At 38.2% G+C, this 21424-nt stretch overlaps 1 protein-coding gene across 3 annotated transcripts; it reads right to left on the reverse strand.

Annotated features, from left to right (window-relative positions):
* Positions 1–4783: 4783 nt before the first annotated feature.
* On the reverse strand, positions 4784–20627 carry hoxb10a (homeobox B10a). 3 transcript variants are annotated; one of them, XM_007904376.2, is made up of 2 exons: positions 10566–11307; positions 4784–5688 (listed from the first exon to the last, which is right to left on the reverse strand). In XM_007904376.2, the coding sequence occupies exons 1-2, from the start codon at positions 11305–11307 to the stop codon at positions 5417–5419; spliced, it is 1014 nt and encodes a 337-aa protein (XP_007902567.1). In that variant the 3' UTR covers positions 4784–5416. The 3 variants fall into 3 exon arrangements, 1 of the variants encoding a protein (XP_007902567.1); XR_488676.1 differs by lacking the exon at positions 10566–11307 and adding an exon at positions 20080–20627 and having other exon boundaries at positions 5626–5688; XR_488677.2 differs by lacking the exon at positions 10566–11307 and adding an exon at positions 15891–16131 and having other exon boundaries at positions 5634–5688.
* Positions 20628–21424: the final 797 nt, after the last annotated feature.

Here is a 21424-nt window from a genome sequence, read left to right on the forward strand (position 1 = left end):
AATGCTTTTAAGGGGCAAATCCGTGTCAATAGAAAATGGCGAATGTCTCCTCCAGCGATTGGGTCATGAATAAGAGCAGTCCTGTCGGTCGGGGTCGCTGCAGTCTATTTAAGGTGGGACCGACACGTTTTGTTTCGAAGCGACAGTCTTGCCTCAGGCCTAACTCACAACAACGTGGGCCACCACTGAGTTTACACAAAACACCAGAGACCGTTATCCACTAAATAGTCTCAGTGCTGTGACACTAAGACTATTCCCAACGCAAGGAAAGCATTTTCATGCGCACAGTGTGGCTCACTTCAAGAATCGATGGACGGGAACGGATGGACAGGGAAAATAGCCAACCCCTGGTTAAATCAAAAGCATATTCCATATCACAAAGTAGATGGGCGATGGGCTGGAGTGCCGGATAGCAAGAAAGTTTGGAATTTTCCTTTTTCCTGGATTCGATCAGTCGATTCGTCGGAATCCAAACTCGGTTGTGCGTGTGTTTGTGTGTGTGTTTGTGTCTGTGTGTGTTTTGAAAAGTGGCCCTATACCAAGTACTCAAGCGACGGAAATAACCATGTTGCAAGTAAACGAAATATTTACACTTTGGTCACTTTACAGGATATAATTGAACCTAATATCCGGTGAAATTGTATGAAGGAAATCCTCACTTCCTGAGGAAGTGGATGAGTATAGCTGGGGTTCATGGAATACGTTTATTCAATTCGATTATTGCAGTTAGAAAATGGAATTTGTTCAATACGATTTATCCATTAAAGGGATTAATTGAAATGTACGAGCAATAGTTCCTCTAGCCAGGACAGTGACATTTTGCATTAAAGCTTCTTTGGATGCATTGACAAGGCTATTTTTTAAAAAACACTTCTTCAGACTTGATGCAAATAGAAGCTTAAAACAGAACAAACTAAAGACCTGTTGTTATGAGTTACCTTTCCTGTGGTCCTCATTCTCCTTTGGAACGCAAACCAGAGAGAGAGAGAGAGAGAGGTAGAGAAAGAGAGAGAAACAGAAAGCGAATTCATAAACGAAATTAACTTATAATCCAAAGAGCTACTCATTTTAGTTTGTCGGGTCATCCTCCCTTCTTCAAGACATTTCCTGTCCCTTTTCAAACACTTATTAACAATAAAAATCCTGGAATACTTAAATAGCAACACGCTATTTCGGTGGTATATTCTGTGAATATTGGTTAACATTCTTAAATAGTTATATTAATGAAATTTCTCTGTTCCTCTGTTCCTCTGTCTGTCTATTTATCTATCTTTCAATCAAAAAAAACGTGTATTACAAAAAAATGATTTATAATTTATACACAGTATACTTTATGCAAATATACATTAAACAAAAGCAATTTTTTTTAGTAGTAAAGTATAAAGTTAAACCATTTTGCTATTGTATGGTTTGTACAGTAAATAAACTATATACATCTATAAATTCATACGCTGCTGTGCGCAATTGGCTGTCGCGTTTCGCCCACAAAATATACAGACAATTCACTTTACAGTATACTCTGCGAAGCGCTTTGAAACGTCTCGAAGACATGATAAGGTGCTATACCAAATCCAAGGATTATTATTATTATATACAGACATATGTACAGATCTATCTGTGCGTAGATTACGATAACATCAGCAGCTAGTATCCATACCAACCAGACCTAGCAAACTCACACAACAAAATTGGGCCTTTGTGAGCCACTGTAACAGCATTTCTTCTGGAGGGAAAGCAATCCACTTTCTAATTAAAATCCAACAAGTTTGCGATGAAAATAACTGGAGTAATACAGGCAGTTTCTTGTCACTGTGAACAAAGAGCAGCCCAACAACAGGAAACTACCTAAATCACACAACAGTTGCATTTCACTTGCGCCAAAGATTGCACCTAATGAATGTAGTTTAGTCCCAATCGCAAACTAAAGACCATTTTGCTAAACGTTTTCTTTCGATCATAAAAACGTTCTATGGATTCTGAATTAAAAAGGACGAGTTATCACAAACTTCAAATTTGCAGTTGGTTCTATTCAACTATTTCAACTAGATGTTTTGCACATTGTTTATCTTACACTATTGGCCCTGTGAACGGGTGATCGAAATATTTTTTGAAAATGAAACAACCAATGTCACAGTTACCACAGTGATCTTTTAAAATTTTCATCTTCCATGTCAACCACGTGACTATTTAGCTCCCAAATTAAACCCAAACCGCTATGAATGGTGCAAAAGTTCGCAAAGGAATTCAGCTGAATGCAGCCACAACGACATTCGTTTGCAAAACTGTGTGTGTGTGTGTGTGTGTGTGTGTTAAAAAAAAGTCCTACCATTCCGTTCTTATCCTTTAAATGTGCTGCAGCCAAGTCTGAGCACCAGTTGGCCAAATCCGGCTTGAAGTTTGCAAAGCAAGTGTGGCATTTCCCTGATCTCAAAGTTGTGGTGCATGGCGTGCTGCTCCGAACCAAAGTGCCCAAACCCAACAGCTCCTACATGACAGCAACTCGCCAAACATATTTACAAGCCATAAAATGTTATAAAAGCAGACGCGGTCGGCCATAATATACCGTCACTGCTCATAGTCAAATTACGACTGTCTAGATAGTATTTAAATCACCCACACCGGAAATCAAATAAATTTAAACTACAGGCTTTTTCTTTGGGATACGAAGCTTGTAGATTTCCCTTTCTTTTTTTTTCTCGCTCTTTTTTTTAACCATCAACTTGTCTATTTCAGGTCAATTTCACGGGTTCAAAATCAACCAACCACCATCCGTGATGTCCACGAGCCGGACTCCGATAAAGAAAAATCGCGGAATGAATGATCTTAATGAATTTTTAGAAGTTTTTTTGGGGGGGGGGTGAAACATCATGAAAGTCCAGACAATTGGAACTTATCTTTATTTATTTTAAATCTGGATTTAACAGAGCCCTACAACGAGGCTAACGAATTAATACAACGACTTTAAGCCGTAAAAAAACCTATAACATGCCATACAAAACATTTAATACACAATGTAAAATGAAAATATTTAATTTCAACTGTTATTGGTAGAATTACAGTGAGAATATTGTTGTCCACTATTTACACTGTGTCACTTCCATGGATGAGGGTTTCGTGGTTAGTTCAGTGTCATAGCAGTGAACAAGAAATGACGAGAAAATCAGGAATAGTCTTTGGTGTAATACGTTTGTTTCTTTAAAAATAAATAATTTTTTTTTACATTTTTCGAAGTTCTAACATCTAGTGTAACAAACGTCTCCCTAATTCGGCACAGGAAAAGGCGAAGTAACGAAGAAACGATCAAGGTTTAATAATCTTCAGACATTTTGAGAAACATGTATCACAGATACGTGATTTCTAAGTACAACACACATTTTAATTAGTATACAATATCTACTCAAGGTGAAAGTTTGCTGTAAGAGGTATAAACTGTGCACTCGCTTGTTTGGCAAACTCAGGTTAACCCTGACCACTATTTTCACATTTGGCTACAACCCCCCTCCCCCCCCCCCGCCCCCCCTACACCCACCCACCCTCCACCCGACCCCCACCCAAATTGGTTTCCACCTTAGAGAAAATGTTCTTCTGTTTCATCAGTCGAATTAGCTGGTGCACTTAGTTTGCGATTCTGTCACTGATATCACGTTAATTCCGCTTTCTGTCACTCTGTTCGTGCTAGCTTTGATAAGAAAACCTTCCATTGCAACTATAACGTGGATTAGAAGGCGAAAATAAATCATTAGCTTAAGTCTGGAACTTGTGGATGAGGTCAGGGTGCAATTGGATCTCACCAAGATGTTGTTCCCCAGCATTTTCCAAAGCGAAGCATATCTTTCAAAGTGGAACGAAGTGTCTGGGGTATTTATAGGCGTGGTGGGGGTGGTGAGGGGTTATAGACAAAGAGCAGGTTTTAATCATAAAAAGTTCATATTTACAGGCTATTTATGCAAATTGTGTGCCACTGGAGATGTGATCTGGAGGTGTCGATGTCAGGTGACGAATGATTTCAATTACTTGATTTTAATCAACACATCGTACAAACGTCACCTGTTTAAGCAAAGTCCTGTATGTTCATGGCATCGCATTAAGATTTAGTCATCCGAGTTGACATGTGTAATCCTCATTTTAAAAAATCCCTTAGGCATCCAACAGCTGTTGGTGTCTTCGTTGATATTTAGTGTAGTAACCACCTCAGGTTTTCACATAATCATTTTAAGCAGAAACAAACTCAACATCTGTTGACCTCCAACAATGCAGTTCTACCTATCGAAGGCATTATTTTCGTAAACTCAGTTCCACCGTCCTTTGTGCACTGGAGCTATACTGGAAAGGTAATATCGACAATTTGGGGGTTGGTAGGGTGGGTGGGGCGTGTCCTAAAATGTCTCTTAAATATATTGAACACTGTGTGGAGAACAATACCCAATCCCACGTGCATTGAAGTAACAGAGAAATTCACGTTTTGACACTTTTGTAACAAAAGGATGATAAAATAATTCGCAGGGAATCTGTCATAGGAAGGAAGCGAGGGTTAGCAGTTATTGGTGAAGAGTAAAGCCAAGGACAACTATTATACAAAAGGTTTTCTTTGCTCTTTATCAGATCGTCTTCCATTTTACGAGGAAACTTGGATTTGCTTCAATAAACAATGGAATGGATCTATTCCAGGCTGACATTTCCCCACAAACAAGAAATATTCCCAATTTTATTCCCTAATACTCAAATTGCTCCACAACGAGTACAATGTTCGCGACATTTGTGACAAGCATGGTTGTTTCAACTGTTTCCTGCCCATTTATGTTTGTTGTTGCACGTTAATGACAAAAAAAATTAGGTGTACAAATGGCTTACTCTAGGACATAAACTAAGTATAAAATTGCTCTATTGTCCCGGCATAAACTCAAGTCGCAGATTTTAAAATGGTTATATTTCTAAGCGTAACATACACGTGTAACCAACTATGCGCCCATTTTAATCAAATGTAATTCAATCCAAATGCCACGAAAGGAGGACGATGAAAATATCATCCGAGCCAAATATTTGTTTTATCAAATGTTTTCGATTATTTTCCTTATAATTAGTTAATAGGACGCCTAAGTTAATTTATTTCATTAATGCACGTCTGCACAGTTTCAGGGGACACTGTAGTTTTTATTTTATGTAGAGTTAACAAGCAAATCCCAAAAAATTGAGGTTGAGTTATTTTGAACTTGCAACCTCTGGGCTCCATCTTGTTTCTTTCTCCTTCACCCTCCCCCACTCCCTACCACCCCGCTGGCTGAATGTTGTTCTAGGGACTAGACTTGTGAACTTGCAGCTCTACTACCCCCCGGCCTGTCAATGTTGTTGTAGAGTCTAGACTTCTGCCAAAAAAAAACGAGTCGTTTGCATCTGCTATCCAATTAATAAGTGCTAATCAGATTGGGAAACTGGTTGGCATTTCTCGAATTCTATTTTCCCTGCTCATCTTTTTCAGCTTCATTCTTCTGTTCTGAAACCAGATTTTGACTTGTCGGTCAGACAGATTCACGCCCCGGCTGATCTCCAGTCGGCGCTCTCGAGTCAAATACATGTTAAAGAGAAATTCCTTTTCCAGTTCCAGGGTCTGGTGTTTAGTGTATGGGCAGCGTTTCTTCCTTCCGCCCTTCGGAGTCAGCCAGTTTGTCGCATTCTCCGCCTTTGTGTGTTCTGTCAATCGGGAAAAACAAATTGTCAAACGGACTGCCGAATAAAAGTGTTCTTTCTTTATTTAACCCCAACAGCATCGTGACCCGAGATTCAAAAGGGTCTCTCATTTGAGGAAATATTAGCGAACCATCCACGATTCTTCTTGGATCAAAACACAAACTGTAGACGGTGCTGGACCTCAAATTAGTGGAACCTATTTTTATTTTTCAATCGCGACGTTAGTTTCGTCCAGGAATCGAAGGGGAGAATTCACTTTGCGACAGGGCCAAAAGTTGCACACTTAGAACTTAATTCAGAATGTTTACGAAATACATGAAGACGGTGTAACTATATCAAAAGTTACTGATTTGCAATCTAATGCAATACAATATCGCTCGAAGAGAGCCTTTGTATAGCCTTATGACAGCAGCCCTCGAAGTGAAGTGATATATACATATATATATAATGGATAGAACGTGCCAGAATCATTGAACATGCTCTTTTACACACGACCTGCGCTGCCTAACAAAAGCAGGACTTTAGTATTATATATATATGTGTGTGTGTGTGTGTGCGCGCGCGCGCATAAAATAAACCTAAACTCATTTGTACTGAACCGGTTGGATTTATCAGCGAAACCACATTGACATCTATTGTTATTCCTTTAATGAATAATATCCATTGGACAATCGCGTCACCTTCTTTTTCTAACTGGATGGATGCATTAGCAAATAGCTCTTCTACACCCCCGAGTTGTCGGCCACGCACGCGACCGTTGTTCGTGACCAGGTTCCTCGCTTCCGAGCGCACAATAAGGCGCTCATGCACTGAATTGCACGAAGGTTATGATTTATACAGTAAAGGGATGTTGTCGTTTTGAAAGGAGAAGCGCACAGATACTTGGAGCTTTTTCTTTACGGGAGGGATTATCGATAGTGCCAAACAGCTCCCCCCCCCCCCCCCCCGCTATTCATTCACCTTTTAATGGAAAGTTTTAACCACAGTCTTATCATTTTGCATTCCAACACGGTCAGAATGAAGTCCTTGTGTTCAACGAGTGATACACACTGAAAGCTGCAGTAACTGTCTCGCCACAGAAGTAATCAGACTTACACAGCGGTTGTTGTTTGTTAATTGTCAAAGGATTGTCAAGGAACTTTCACATGGGCGCGAAAAGTTGCATAAAAGCACCCCCCAAAAAAAACTATTTATGTGGAAGCGTTTAAGCAAAACACCAATCATTTCAAAAACGGTGAGGATTGTAAATGGTGTGAGAACAAAATCTCAAGATTTTAATTCATTGTCTATTAACCACTCGTCTGTGAAGGTTTTATGGTCACGCTTCAAATAAACTTTCATTGCTCGGTTGAGGTGAAAATTGACTGGAAATAAAGACGGTTGGGATGGAAAGCATTGGATCTGATTATTTTAATGGCTTTGATTACAGTTTCAACAGGGGAAACTTTTAAAATTTTGAGGAGCAATGAAGAAATAATGTAATTGTTCTATGTTTACCTGAGACAACAATCCATTCTATATTCTTCATAAACTTAATTTTAAAAAATCGATCCTTATTGAGCTGAGGCACTCGCTTGCTGGAATAATATGTCCACCACAGTGGCTTTGTCCTGAAAACTTAACCGAACGTTTTCGCTTGTTACCATTGAATCAAAACACCAATACCGTTTGAGTTTATAGAAACAATAACATTTATATCTGATTGAAAAAAGAGAAATATTAATGGACATAAGTTGCCAGCAGAAGTCTGGATTAGATGGCTCAAGTAGAGAAAAATATCAGCTCAATGACTTGCTGTAATACTGTATGATTCTATGTTATAATAATACTCCTACTCGTGTTCTTGTTAGAGGGAAACCACATTCCCAAATCATCACATTAAGTATAGTATTACGAAACCCTCGGTATCAAATGAAATCTGATAATAATCTTTCTGTGCTTCAGTACAGCCCTTTAACCAATAAAGATTCACAATTATAACTGTATGTACCAGCTAATAAACAGGAGAGCTACTTTAATACTAGTTAATATTTCTACCCAGAAAATAAGGTACAAGGAACGTATTGTGATGCTCAAATTAATATTTTGTCTGAAAGGTCATACTTGCCATGTATTTCCTGATTATATGCTTCTTTCATTTTGGTCTCTAATCTTTCGAGAAAAAGGGGAAAAAATGTGTGATACGATAGTTGGATTGAATCCTGTCTACATTTACGGGTTCTTTGTTTGTATTTGTTGTGCTATTTATTCTTTGTTTACTTTCTACAATTTAATTGAGCAACCCCTTAGATCAATAGGAACACTATTTGTTGAGGTCATTGCAGTGTGGCCTTGGACCCAATACTTTTCAAACGCAGTAAATGGCAAAAGAAGGCGAAATGGAGAGAAGCAAGACTGGAATGGAATAAGCGATAACAAACCACTTTGTGGCTTAGTTTGAGTAATGAAACGTAAATCAAAAATGTACCTTTAAACAGCTTGCTAATGATTAATCGGCTAAGTTTTTTTTAAGCAGCTGCTTGCTGCTTTATACTACAATAATTATTTGATAGAAGCAAAATCTAGACACATAAAATAGGTTAGCAGCAGTTCTCTCAGTCATTGCAGTGTCTGAAAGGTACGATTTCAATTTTGAATCCAACCTAAAGTCTAACTGCACTTTAGTAGTCTCGCCACAGATAAATGAAGACATGAAGGTATGAATGAAGAAAAAAAAACTTTTGTTCAAATCATTGGCAAACAAAGAGTAACGTAGTTTAATACTTCTAGGTATTGTTCTTCCCTAGTACTGAGGAATAAATTGAATAACGTATACATATCTTTTAAATCCACTGCATTATATATCAGATACTGTATTGATTTTAAAAAAGTGTTGAATCGTACGCAATGCATGTGTTGCAAAGACACTTGGTATTGCATGATCTGTCAGAGGATGTACTTAAGTTCGTGAGAAACGTCTTCATGCCAAACAGCAAAGAATAAGTCAGTGTTTTTGCACACTGGAGGATTCAAACCAGAATTTGCAGTATTTGTATGAGAAATTCAGACCTGGCCCATCTATTTGACCATCCGATAGAGTCCATAAATCCAATGCCATTTAACCTGAAATTGCGATGGAATGAATCTGAATCTCGTGTAGGCACCATTCAAGTATGGGATTAATGCAGTGCGTATTCAGGCAACATATATCTTAAACGAAAACAGCATTTGGAATGCAATAACTTCTCTTGCAGAATAGGAGAATATTTGCCTCGGGGAGTATTTATTAATTGTCTGAATAGTGTCGCCCAAGAGATATAATAAATCTCCAGAAAATTATACTCTTAAGTTAAAATATATCACAAATGTTCACATTATGCCTGAACCTCCCTGCCTCATATTTACGGTTGGGTTACTTGGTTCGTGAGCTGAACACTCGGTAACAATCTACAATTAAATGAAAGAAGTATAATATCTAGATATTATCTTATTCATTGCATCATCTCAGCTAAACTGTTACCAAACATACGCATAGCAGGGAATAATCAACTGTGAGGGAGTAGGGTAATTTACAAAGAAATTGGCAACTTCAGAATATTTGAACTTTGCAACTTGTTTTTCGAAAAATAGTGCTGGGAAATTATTGTGACTGCCCTGAGATAAATATATCTTTCATCCTAGTAGCTGCTCGGNTTTTTTTTCCTAAAGCAGGATAAGTCAGGAAAATATATTTAATAATGATATTTTTCAGTAACTGGAACTTGGGCTACTTGTGACCACTAACTGAGGTTAACATGTCTGATTGTTTGCTTAACTTTATAAGTGTCGAGGTGTAAAGGAATAACATAGCAAATACTTTCCAACTCCAACATAACGAGATTTTCAGTTGGTGCCTTAACAGAGCCCACGGTAACAAACACAGACCATGTAAATTCGTAAATTCGCATGGGATTCAAATAATTTACATTCAGTATTCTTAAATACGGAATTCAGCGATGGAATTTCGGACTATACAACAAATCCCTACATACTTTTACGTCGGGAAAACGCCTCAAAGCGCTTCACATGATATGCCGTAAAGTGCAGTGACTGCGTGATGGTTCGCGAATGCGGCAGTTAATTTGGGTTGGGTTGCTTTTATACATGCGCCAGCTAATGAACATGGGGAAAATCTGTGCTTAAGACATGTTCATGGAATATTGTTAGCTCTCCCAGACAGCAATACCAATGGCCATTGATATATTGCTGTCACCGGCACAATTTTCTTACCAAACGACCTAACACTAACAGGACTTAGTCTTTTAGATAAAGATCCATCTAGCCATTTAGTTGTACTCGCGCACATTTATCTTTTATGTGAGATGTACGTATAATCTTATACAATCTGAATTTAAAATTTCATTTCGTTTGTATTAATATATTATCCATATATACAATTGCATGATTTGCACGCATATATAGATATGATACGCATTCTTTTTGTGCTAGTATTTCTGAAGCTGCTTTTGGTTGATACCTTAACTAGATGTTAAAATGTACTTTTAAGTTCTCTTTTCAAACGCGCTTGCATTGATGAATGGTCTTTCTTTTTGCCTAGGTGGGTTGTTTATATTAGGGACTTTTATGGCAGCCTCTAATATCTAGAAACCAGTCACATTCAGAAAAGAAACCTTCCGCCGTTTTGATCTTTTAAAGAGTGGCTTAAATGAGGTTGTAACTTACTCTGGCGAATGGGCCAGCACTATAAATTACCTCAGGTATTAATTTGAACAGTGGGATCTTTGTGCTGAAGACAAAGACAATTCACTGAGATGCCTAACTCCATTCACCTTGTTGCAGCTTTGTTACTATTCCGATTGTCGTGTAATTGCTTGTCTTCTTTTCTTCCTCATTTTACTCACCTTTTACTTCTTTCTCTGAAATAGTCTTATCGACGCCCACAAACCGCAAGGACGACGCGTCTTCTGCGAAGGGGGACTCTCGTTCGTCTCCGTTCTTTGCGGGTTCTGCTTGGCCCAAATGATTGGAAACCGTGGTCACGTTTGTGTGTTTTTCACCTGCTTTTGAAGAGGATGATGGTGATAATGTTGGTGCCGCGGAGAAGGAAGGGTTGAAGCATCTATCGGATTGAACCGAGCACTGCACGGCGACCGGCTGCAGAGGGTTGTAATCCGTGGGCTTGTTTGATGCATAGGTTGGGTTGGGACGAAAATATCTTGGCACAGGAACTCTACCACTGTCACCAGAGCACATTTCCGACAATCTCGGGTAAGGAGAAACGCTTGGTTGCGTCTTCGAGTGCTTATCTCCATCTAGCAAGCAATAGTTCGCTTCTTCCTTAACGCTGGGCGCGAAAGAACAACTACTTATCTGTTGGGGTCGGTCTGCCTGGCTGGAGGGTGGCTGATTTACCCAGCCTACCATCGCTGGCACGTAGTGATGTGGAGCCAAACCTATACCTTGCTGGTGATTCATCCCCCCTTGTTTACGCTGCGCGACGCCAACTTGCCAGTTCTGTAAGCCGTAGCTCTGCTCCGATCTGAAGGGCAAATAGCCCCCAGGACAGTAGGATTCTGTTCGGTTGGGGCAAATCAAGGAGCTCACCGAAAACGAGCTGGAAGCGGAATTCTCGGAACATGACATAGCTGGAGCTTAATTTGGCCGGGGAAAAAGGTTATTGTCAAACTGACATTTCTCCTGCACTCATCACAAGGCGGTTGCGAACAACTTCCTGTCAGTCAGCCACTCAGACTCGCACAAGGCACCGCAGAACCGCCCACAGCTCGGTGGTTTGAAAAAAAAGAGTCGAAAATTAATGCATTGGCGGCGTTCACTTACACCTAGTTATTGTGACAAATACAACCTCGTTAATCCTGCTTTTATACATCTGACTCAGGGCCTTTATTCTTTCTCTGCGCCATACATATTAATATTTCAGCGAGCAAGGTCACCGCCTACGTTTTCGTGTTTTAAATAAAAACGAGCCAAGGTCACAATTTGCAGTTTCTTTCCACGGAATGGCGACCGGTAAATCGCCACGTGAGTTCTCTGCTTTTTCTCCCAAATTCCGTTTCACGGTGACCTGAATTAGAAACATATCCAATACTGTGAGCCTTTTCCATGAGGAGAGAGAGAGAGAGTGAGGATTCTGAAGGCTGTAGTGTGCATTCATTAATCAAAATCTTACTCGTCTTCCATTGCAGTTAGTAACAGCCCATATTTTAACATTTTATATGCTGTAAACATATAATTGATTTAATGGCAATTAACGGGCGGCTTTAATTTTCAATCAGAATAATTTTGTGTGGTTAAGTAATATTAACAGTTTTCTTTTGGAAGTGTTCAGTGTTATCCACCTCAATGTAACGCAAAACAAAGCTCATGTTTGCATTCAGTAAATATATATTGAAACTTTTTTATTGTGGAGTGTATAAGGTTCAATCACGCATACACATATATATGTGACTTCAAACTAATTAACTAAATATCTAATGCTACATGCTTATTTCGTGACAAATACGTTATTTTTCTTTTAGGATGATAATTATTGATTTTAAAGATGGTTGAAATGAAATATTCTCATTCTTTTTACCTCACGTTAATTCACTACCCCTCAGTGTTCGCTTTCTCACAACAAGTAGTCAAGTTTACTTGCCATACATTATCGTGGATGGTTTCGGTGAAACAAACAAATCAATAGCTACGTCTACGAATATACGGATCTAGTTTATACGTATGAAAAGCACATTTACGTACTTCTGGATAAATGTGTACAGGGGAAATACATGGCGAAATTGTTGATTTCATTTGGAATGTGTACTCGAGTTCCAAGATCTGATAAATAAAATATACAACTCATATTTTCTCCCAACGAGCGAAATCGTAGGCATGCCCTGATCCCAATGTACCTTGTATTTATAGAATAATTGTTTGGATATTGTACAAATATTATTTAACTTCAACTAATGTTAAATGGACGCGTGGTCAATAACTTAGCTTTCCTTCTGCGACAAGTATTCTAGTACAAATATGTGTCCGTAAATTCAGCAAGATGTGTTCAGAGAGAAGTGATATTAACCCTGAAAATGATCATGTAATATATGGCGCCGCACCAAACACCTTCCAAAACATTAACTAAAATATTTTAACATTTTATTACTTCATCATCCGCACAGGGTTCTCCATGTTGTCGATTTTATGTATTCCAAGAAAGATTAAATCTTGGATGACAGAAAGGAAGTTTTTATTGACGGTTAACGAACTACAGATTTTGTGAAACTGTTGGTTTCATCCTGGATGAAATGGTTTTCTTGACTGAAGGCGAACCGCAATGTCCGATCATTCTCAATACCCCCAAATAGCAATAATGCAAAGGCATTATCACCGGAAATTATGTAAGCATCTGGTTTGCGATTATCGGATTAGGATGTAAATGGGATTTGAGATTTCCCCCGTCTCTGCCCCATCCACCACCCCCCCCCCCCCCCCCCCCCACCACCACAACACCCACCCCAACACACACACACACAGACATACACTCCCAAGCCAAGAAATCAAGAAATGCATCTCCTCAAATGAAAGGAATGCGATATGCTCGCCTTTATTACATTTCAAAACTGGATGATACTTGAGAAAGGCACATGGACAGACGGCCACATGGAGAGGCCACGCACTGGGGATATACTTCTTTCCCAGAAGAGAAATAATTCTGCGTACAATGACTGACCGTCTGATGGGTGAAAATAGCCTGAGATCATCTGTCCTCCGCTTCTATATGAGACCCACGAGAACATGATTTTGAGTTTAGAAGAGAAACGTGGAAACATAGAAGTGTCTGTGTGTGTGTGTGTGTGTATGTGCTTCATTTTGTACGTATATACGTGTGTGTCTGCCGGTGTGTGTTGAGGGAGGGACATTCGGCACATCTATATATAAGAGGTTTACTGAATCAGTTCTATACATCGCCTCTTCAGAAAGAGACGAAATGAAAAAGTAACTAACTATTTTCCAGAAGGATCCAAAATAATTAGAAATGCATTTTCAGCAAACTGCTTGTTAACTCTTCCCCCGGATAAACAAGAAACTAAAATATATGACCTGAGGCATTTTTATATATATAATTATTCACCAAATATTCAGATCTGAACTTACACGCATGAATTTGTATATAATTTGCATATATTATATATTAAAAGCTGACAGATTTTGTACATGTTATTGTATGTTGTGTGAGCACGACACAATACAAGTATCTTAAATCCTTGTTTCTAAGTTTTATTGTCTTAAAACTGCAGGTATAACATTGTGCAAAACATAAGCTACCATTGAAACAAATAGCAGTGAATAATTGCATTTATTTTTCCATGTAATATTGCGAGAATTACCCAAATAAAATAACTGGGTTATCCAAATTCAATGATACGTTTGATTACCTACCGAACGTAAATTCATAGCAAATAATTGCATTTCAACATGAAAATACGTGTGCTTTCGGGATTCTTTATTAAAGAGAGGCTGTTCTAGATCGAGTCAAAATGGATATTTTATTATTTTAAAGAGCGATAGGATTTACTCAATACCACATAGTTTACGTTAATAAATAATCAATCCTTGCATTTGATATAAAGCGCCTAATTTTTGTTCAATATGATTTAGAATATAGCAATATTTGCATTATAAACTGTACAATGTGTTTTCCTGTTTTGATTCAATTGCTTTTTAATCCGGAGTTGAATTCAATTCTATGGGACTATTTAGAGCCACACGTTTCACAACCTTCAGACACTTATACGGAGAATCGACAGGAATTAATGCAACAATCAAGAAATATTTACGCTGTAAATGAACTTGCTGTGGAGGTAAAATCCTGGTGGCTCCTTCGTGGGAAATGATCCGCATGTAATTCTAAGGTATTTTTAAATTAGATTTGATACAATAAAGGTGGCAGAAACCGCACAGATATAAACCCACACCACTAATTTATGGCGCTTTTACAAAAAGATTGCAACGCTTAAGTGAAGGTATTTTTGAAAGCGTTACATTCAGTTTCGGACACATGTGAAATACGGCTTCTTGGCGGACCAATTAATGGAGATTCACTGCATTCCGGGGTGCCAACAAACAGGGCCACAGGACTTTCAGCCATAATTCCATCAAAATATTACTTTCTGGTCCATGTTAGGGCAGCAGCAAAACATCGATCTCGCTGCGAATAGAATATCGGTAAAATATCTCGATAGAGGTTATTTCCGTTAATGAACCACGGCGTTCAGAATACGCAAAAGCGACGCACACAGTTTATATTATAACCCTGGATTGTATATTTCAGACCATACGTGTGTATGAGTGTACATATGTAGACGTGAGCAATGTGTATATTTATCTGTGTACGTGTGCATACGAATGGGTGTATGTGTGTTCTGTGCACAAATAGGTTTGTATGTGTGCGCAAAAAGGAAGTTATAACATATTATTTGTCGCAAAGGATAATAGTAACAATGAAGACAATGACACGAATTGGCTTATTTCCTTAAGAAAAACTAACATCCAGCTCTCGTGGTATACATGAAGGACATAGTGAGCACAATATAGATTCATCTCTCGCATGTTGAACTTAATTTAAACTTAATAGCATTATTACTTTCTGTTTCCATTCTAATAAGTCCAAGTTCTGGACGGTTTTCTAATAGATCTATAAAGTCCAGGCGATCTTGTTGGACTATTCTCTGCCCACCACAGGCGCAAGATCATGGAACAACACTCTGTGTATAGAAAGCTCCCTTTTCTTAAACAAATGGTAAGTAAAGTAATAAAACCAACCTCTTCAGCAGCAACATAATTATAGTTGTCGCGGGATGTGAACTGTATATTATTTTTACACATGAAACCTTCTATATGGAAAGCTCCCTTTTCTTAAATAAATGGTACTAAAGCAACAAAATCAACCACTTCAGCAGCAACACAATTATAGTTGTCGTAGGATGTGAACTGCATATTATTTTTACATACGAAACCGTTTTTTTCTCTCTCCCTTTCCCTCTATCACATATACATATTAACACACAATTATATTAATTTTGAATCATTTACCAGATAAGCAATGTAATCAGATTATAAAGTAACCGATTTCACAGATTAAATATTCAATATCTTTATAAATAATATTGAATTTACTTAAATATATCAAAACTTGTTTAAATGTTACGCCTTTATATTTTGTGAATTACCTTTCCTGAAACACAGTGCGCATTCACTTTCCTTCTCGACTGGTTTGGAAACGTTCGGCAACTCAATAAATAACCATTCAGTTAAAAATTATAGGAATTCGGAGGAGGACAGTTTGATATTTGCAGAATGTCAGCGTAGACTTTGTACTTTTCAGGGTTTGAAATGATAATTTTAGAACCTTCGAGGGTCAGAGCAAGAAACAAGATGCTTTCTTTTCACGAATAACAACCGACAATATATCACACCATTCAAACGTTTCCACATCGAAACAAAGAATTATCGACTGTATATACTTCTCAATCTGAAGCCGAATGAATAGAAACTGAATAGGTTTAATAATATTCTATCATCTGCTATGTCTTTGCTGAAAATGCGAATAACAATGAATTAGCAAACAAACTACCTTCTCAATACGTTTCTCCATTCGTTTACATCAGCAAATTTATAGAAATTGTCCACACGTTGAAGATGCCATAACATATTTCGGTGAATTGCTGGATCCTCTTATCGTTGACTGAACGCATGAAGCAAAGCATTGCCGCTGAATTAGTTCATTCACTTTCTACACATTGCGGGTACTTAATAACAGTCAATATGTGAGACGATAGGCCGGGAGTTCTTTCTTAGCAGTAACGAACCAAAAGTGCCGGTAAGAAAGGAAGCAGACGCGGTGAAAATACTCCCCAACCGCAGAAAAACGCTAAGTTGCGGATTTTTTTTTGAATGATCTTCTAGATATTTCAAACATTGGTTTGATGTGATCAAGTGCCGAACGCAGCATATTACTGATGTTAAAACATCACATCTAAAGTGTTAGTCTGAAGATACCACAGCCTTGCTTCGATGTTTGCAAGCGAATAAGGCTAACATTACTGAGCTCAAGTCTAACCGACCTCTCCCTCCCCCACTCTCTCCCTGTGAAGGTCAAGGTATCCTAATTCCGAAAAACGTTCTCTTGGAGAAACAATTCCTTTACCTGCAAATTACGCATGGTATAAAAACCTATTAATTCAACAGAATTATTAATAAATCATCGTTGAAGATGTAGAGGTGGGAGCGGACGCTATAAGAGTTACCAATATCCAGATTTGCCATATCGAACACATAACCTGCATAACTGGGCGCTTCCAAATAGCTTCAATTAACTGGAGGTGGTCGAATAATGTATTGAATTCAAAATGCAAACCACAAATCATCAAGATGATCCATTGCAACATTCAATTGCAGTTTACGCCAGAGCAACACATGCAAGTTTCGGACATTTTTCACCAAACTGCCGAAATAAAACACTTTTACCCAAGCAGAGCCCCGAAGCCAGTTTATAAGGCGCAAAAATCCGATCGAATATTTTTAATGAGGAATTGCAAGATGGACATTGGCGCTTATTCATAAATTATTCAAACAAAAGTCACATTTATAATTGTTATCGTAACCTGAACAGTATAAACACTTTCGCTTAACTCGAAGAACAATCGAACGTCACAACACGACTTGTGGTTTATTTTCTCAACGAATAATATAGTCCAACGATAGATCCGTAGTGGGGATGAAATCAAACAATCAGCAGTTTATTTCGTTATTAAGAAAAATAATTACATTTCGAGTGGTTTTAAAACTGCTATTCTTTATCTTCCTGTTTAATATTATTACTTTTTTTCTGCATCGAACACCAGTTTATATTTTAGTCAAAGTTAAAAAAAAATGTCACGTCATTCCGCCTGCCATCTTACTCGGGACAGGCCTGAATTTAACACAGTAACCAATTTAAATAGAGTATTAATGCTCTGTCTGAATTAAGAAGCGAAAAGAAAATTAAACCCACAATTCAGTGTAAACCAAATATATCGCCTTTTTATTGACGTATCGATGAATCCTGTCGAATAATCCTATGCTCTCTGAAAACAAAGGCAGTGAAATTCAACTGTTTATAATTATTTGACAAAATTCAAATAATTTCGAACATACAATAATTAGGTTCATATCAAGATCTTGTTTTACATAAAATGTATGTGTGTAAATTGTTCATAAACGAAATAATTCCCGAAATATTGTCCTCAGTCGATAATTACGCACAAAGACCAGAATTTGCAACGTGAACTTGGAAGGGGCTGAATGATATATTTTTATTTCACGTCTTTACATGATTTGGCATTACTTTAATAAAACGCTTTGAGATTTAAGTAAACCTTTGGTTAAAACAATTTAATATAATACAAAAGATACCTATTCGCAAGAACTCGAATGAAGCACAGATGCATAGTTGCCTCTGTATATATGCTGAGAAACTTGATGTTGGAAACTTGATTATTTCATTAGTCGTAGACTTTTTCTGGAGAAGGCGTTTCCCATGAATATTTCACGCAAATAAACGGAGTAACTGCATTACAAGATACGCAAAGTACTTTCTTCTGGTTTGTCTTTACTGTGACTGAAAAACGAACTAAAATTATACTTGAATGTGCGTAAAAGAACCTTTTACTATTTCTTACATTGCATGACACAAAGCTGACTCAACACTTGCAAACAGACACTGCAGTCACCCACAATGACCACTTGATGTCACTGTTGTCTTACAAATGGAGCGAAGAGGACCATGGACCTGAATTGTGACTGTTTTGAGGTGAGATCCAAGGCTGGAGAATTACTTTTCATCCCTTTGATATTTTTGAAACATCGTGATACATTAACAGCAAAAATATTACTTTGTTGTAAAAAAAAACTGAGTTTGGAATGTTCTGACCAAAGCATTCCGACGATTTCAGGAATTTATGTTCTTTTCATCATTTTTCGACCGAACAAAGAACATTCCATTATTAGTTGATGGTCGAAAATAAACCGATTTAGATATGAAAACTTCTCGAATCGATTTTTTAAAAAAATTTCCCACCGCTTACGCGAAACCTAACCCATCATTTTATAAACCGAGTCATGGTGCTGAAACGATTGCCATCGTGTATATTTGAAGAGCAAAAAAAACAAGTAAGTTACTTTTTAACTTCTCAGAGTTTAATTTTTTCCTGAGCATTGGTCGATAATTACTGAAGTTTTGCTATCAAGTGGCAGTGATAGATGTTGGCTTTCATACAGTTTTGAGTTACAGTCCAGACAGGTCGATAAAGAGAATGCCAGTCTGTGCATTAAACTGTCTTTCATTCTTTACTGCCTTTCCAATTAGTTGATCTCAACTCTCCGCCTTACCTTCCTGTTGCTTTAAGCTTGAGATCAACCAAACAAACAACAACAGAAAAGAGTCAATACCATTACTGAAGAAAGACACTTTTACATTTATTCAAGCGTACACAATTTTTCGACGTGAAGTACTTATAATTCGGCAAAGAACCATCACTTCCAAAGTCAATGGCATTTCTCAAAAAAAATTGCAATTAAAATAGAAAACACAAAATAAAACGTAGGCCTTACTGTAGAAGCTGATTAAACTGCTGCCAAATAATTGCACAATAGAATAAAGAACAAAATGCACGTATTTGGGGAAATTTAAATGAACAATCCAGCAATAAGCGACAGGGAAAACAATGCAATTTTTTTTTCTACAACTGTATTATCTAATAAAACACACAGAAAGCACTACACATATCATAGATCATTCTCAAAATTATGATATTTAAATGTGTTCACGCGCACACGTACCCAAACGGTATACATGTGTCTAAACTAAAAATCTTTAAACAATTAGTGTGTGGAAAAGGGATTTGGGTAACGCTAATGCTCAGAGCTCACACACAGTCAAGGCTACATATCTGGAGAGCATATCTGAACAACAACAACAATAACAACACAAATGCCTCTTTTCATTAGACTACATACAATACCACTATCTAATGCAGGACAGTGAAACTAAATACTTAAATCACAAGGAGATATGAAGCGGACTGGACTCCTTTACACATACCATTGCCGCTAATTCTGCAAACCAAAAAGCGAGGTTCCAAACTAATAGAGAGGTTGGATCAGCTACTCCACGGGAAACTATTTTTTTAACCCCCCCCCCCACTTCGTTTTTCCCCGGGGTTTCCTCACCTTGGTGTTTCAAGCTGAACTGTGATCGTAATAAACTTTCGCCATGAGTCAAGATCAGAAAACTTCAAACAAGCAAAAAAAAACACACACTTCTAATCTTCCTCTGAGAGAGCGGCAGCACCCTAAAGTTCACAAGCCAAACACGCTTACCTGCCGGCTTGTTAGTGTGTTGAAGAGACCATGTCTTGGGTGTGTTGCTGCCAATGTTGTGCGTCTCACAGTGACCATGCCTTCTGGACCTCTGTTCCTTCCCTTTCTCCTTGTGTGTAGATATGCGTTGGGGGATTTTATAACACTCTGCACAATTTTACTGCGATTATGAGTGGACGTTGATTGCGCCATCCTGCGGATTATGTAGATCGCCCTGTTACTGTTTGGCATCAAAAAGTCATTTTTTTCCCCCGGAGGTCATTGTCACCCTTTGAATATTTGTGTGAAATCAGGGGTTACGTGAAATTTCTATCTAATTGGTCGCAATTGGATTAATGCCAATCGCCCGCCTTAAAGTACCAGCCATTAAATCTTATTAAGGATCGGTGATATATAACCGTACCCATGACAACGGCTGCACCCTGTTATATGGCGATCTTACACTGATAGCTCTGCATCTTTCAGACCCAAAGAGGCCCAATACCCAGACATTTTCCACTCAGCACTGCTTTCTTCTAAGGTGAGCCGTCGAGAGCCACCGTCCTTTCCACGCCACGTTTGGGGGTTTGATCTTTAGTGATGTGGTGGGGTGGGGGCCGTGCAGAGTAACGGATGGCGACATCGATCCGTTTCCGGAGGGAGGTTTCGAAGTTTGTGTAGAGAGTGGAATGTGTTTCTATTGACCTCGGGGTCAAAGGTAACCTTGACCCGGACGGAAGTTCAAAGACAGCAATTGTTGGACCAGGATAAGATGGTTTGGCACTGAGTTTGTCTGAGAGAAAGAGAGCAGTCAGAATGAAAGAGAAAAAGAGAGAGAGAGAGAGAGAGAGAGAGAGGAGAGCAGAGAGAGATAGGAAGAGACCTCATAACAGAACAGAGATAGAACGTAGAGAGAGAGAGAGAGAGAAAACAGTGGTGAACAAAATCGGAAAAAGTAGACAAAACACATCCTTCTTCCGAATGAAAATAGTCAGACTAGAAAGTGACCTTCATATTAACGACAAAAGTATGCAAATTATCTGGAAGGAAAAACATTTTCAGGGTTAAAATTGAACTGAAGTCTGAAAGCTCTGGAAAGTCAACCTTAAAATAACACGATTTTATGAGGTGAGGATTCTCTCTGGAGTCCACCGTAGATAATATCTTCCCAAAGTATGTCAGACGGAAAGTTTTCTGGGTCAAGATCTGACTCTATGCCTGTGCTATGTTATGGGCATCTAAACAAATGGTATAATTTGCCTCCCTAAGTAATGTAATTCTCTTTACTCTGCTATTTATACAATCTTCGAAATTTGGCTTTTCTGCCTTTTCTTTGTACAGTATGTTGAGCTTGGACACTTGCAGC

Source organism: Callorhinchus milii, unplaced genomic scaffold, assembly GCF_018977255.1.
Source record: "Callorhinchus milii isolate IMCB2004 unplaced genomic scaffold, IMCB_Cmil_1.0 Scaffold23, whole genome shotgun sequence".
In the NCBI taxonomy this organism is placed as follows: domain Eukaryota; kingdom Metazoa; phylum Chordata; class Chondrichthyes; order Chimaeriformes; family Callorhinchidae; genus Callorhinchus; species Callorhinchus milii.

Coding starts and splice junctions, on each gene's coding strand:
- hoxb10a (XM_007904376.2), bottom strand. CDS start 11,307: ATGTCATGTTCCGAGAATTCCGCTTCCAGCTCGTTTTCGGTGAGCTCC. Junction 5,689..10,565: donor TTCAGAGAAAGAAGTAAAAG/GTGAGTAAAATG, acceptor CCCGATTGACAG/AACACACAAAGGCGGAGAAT.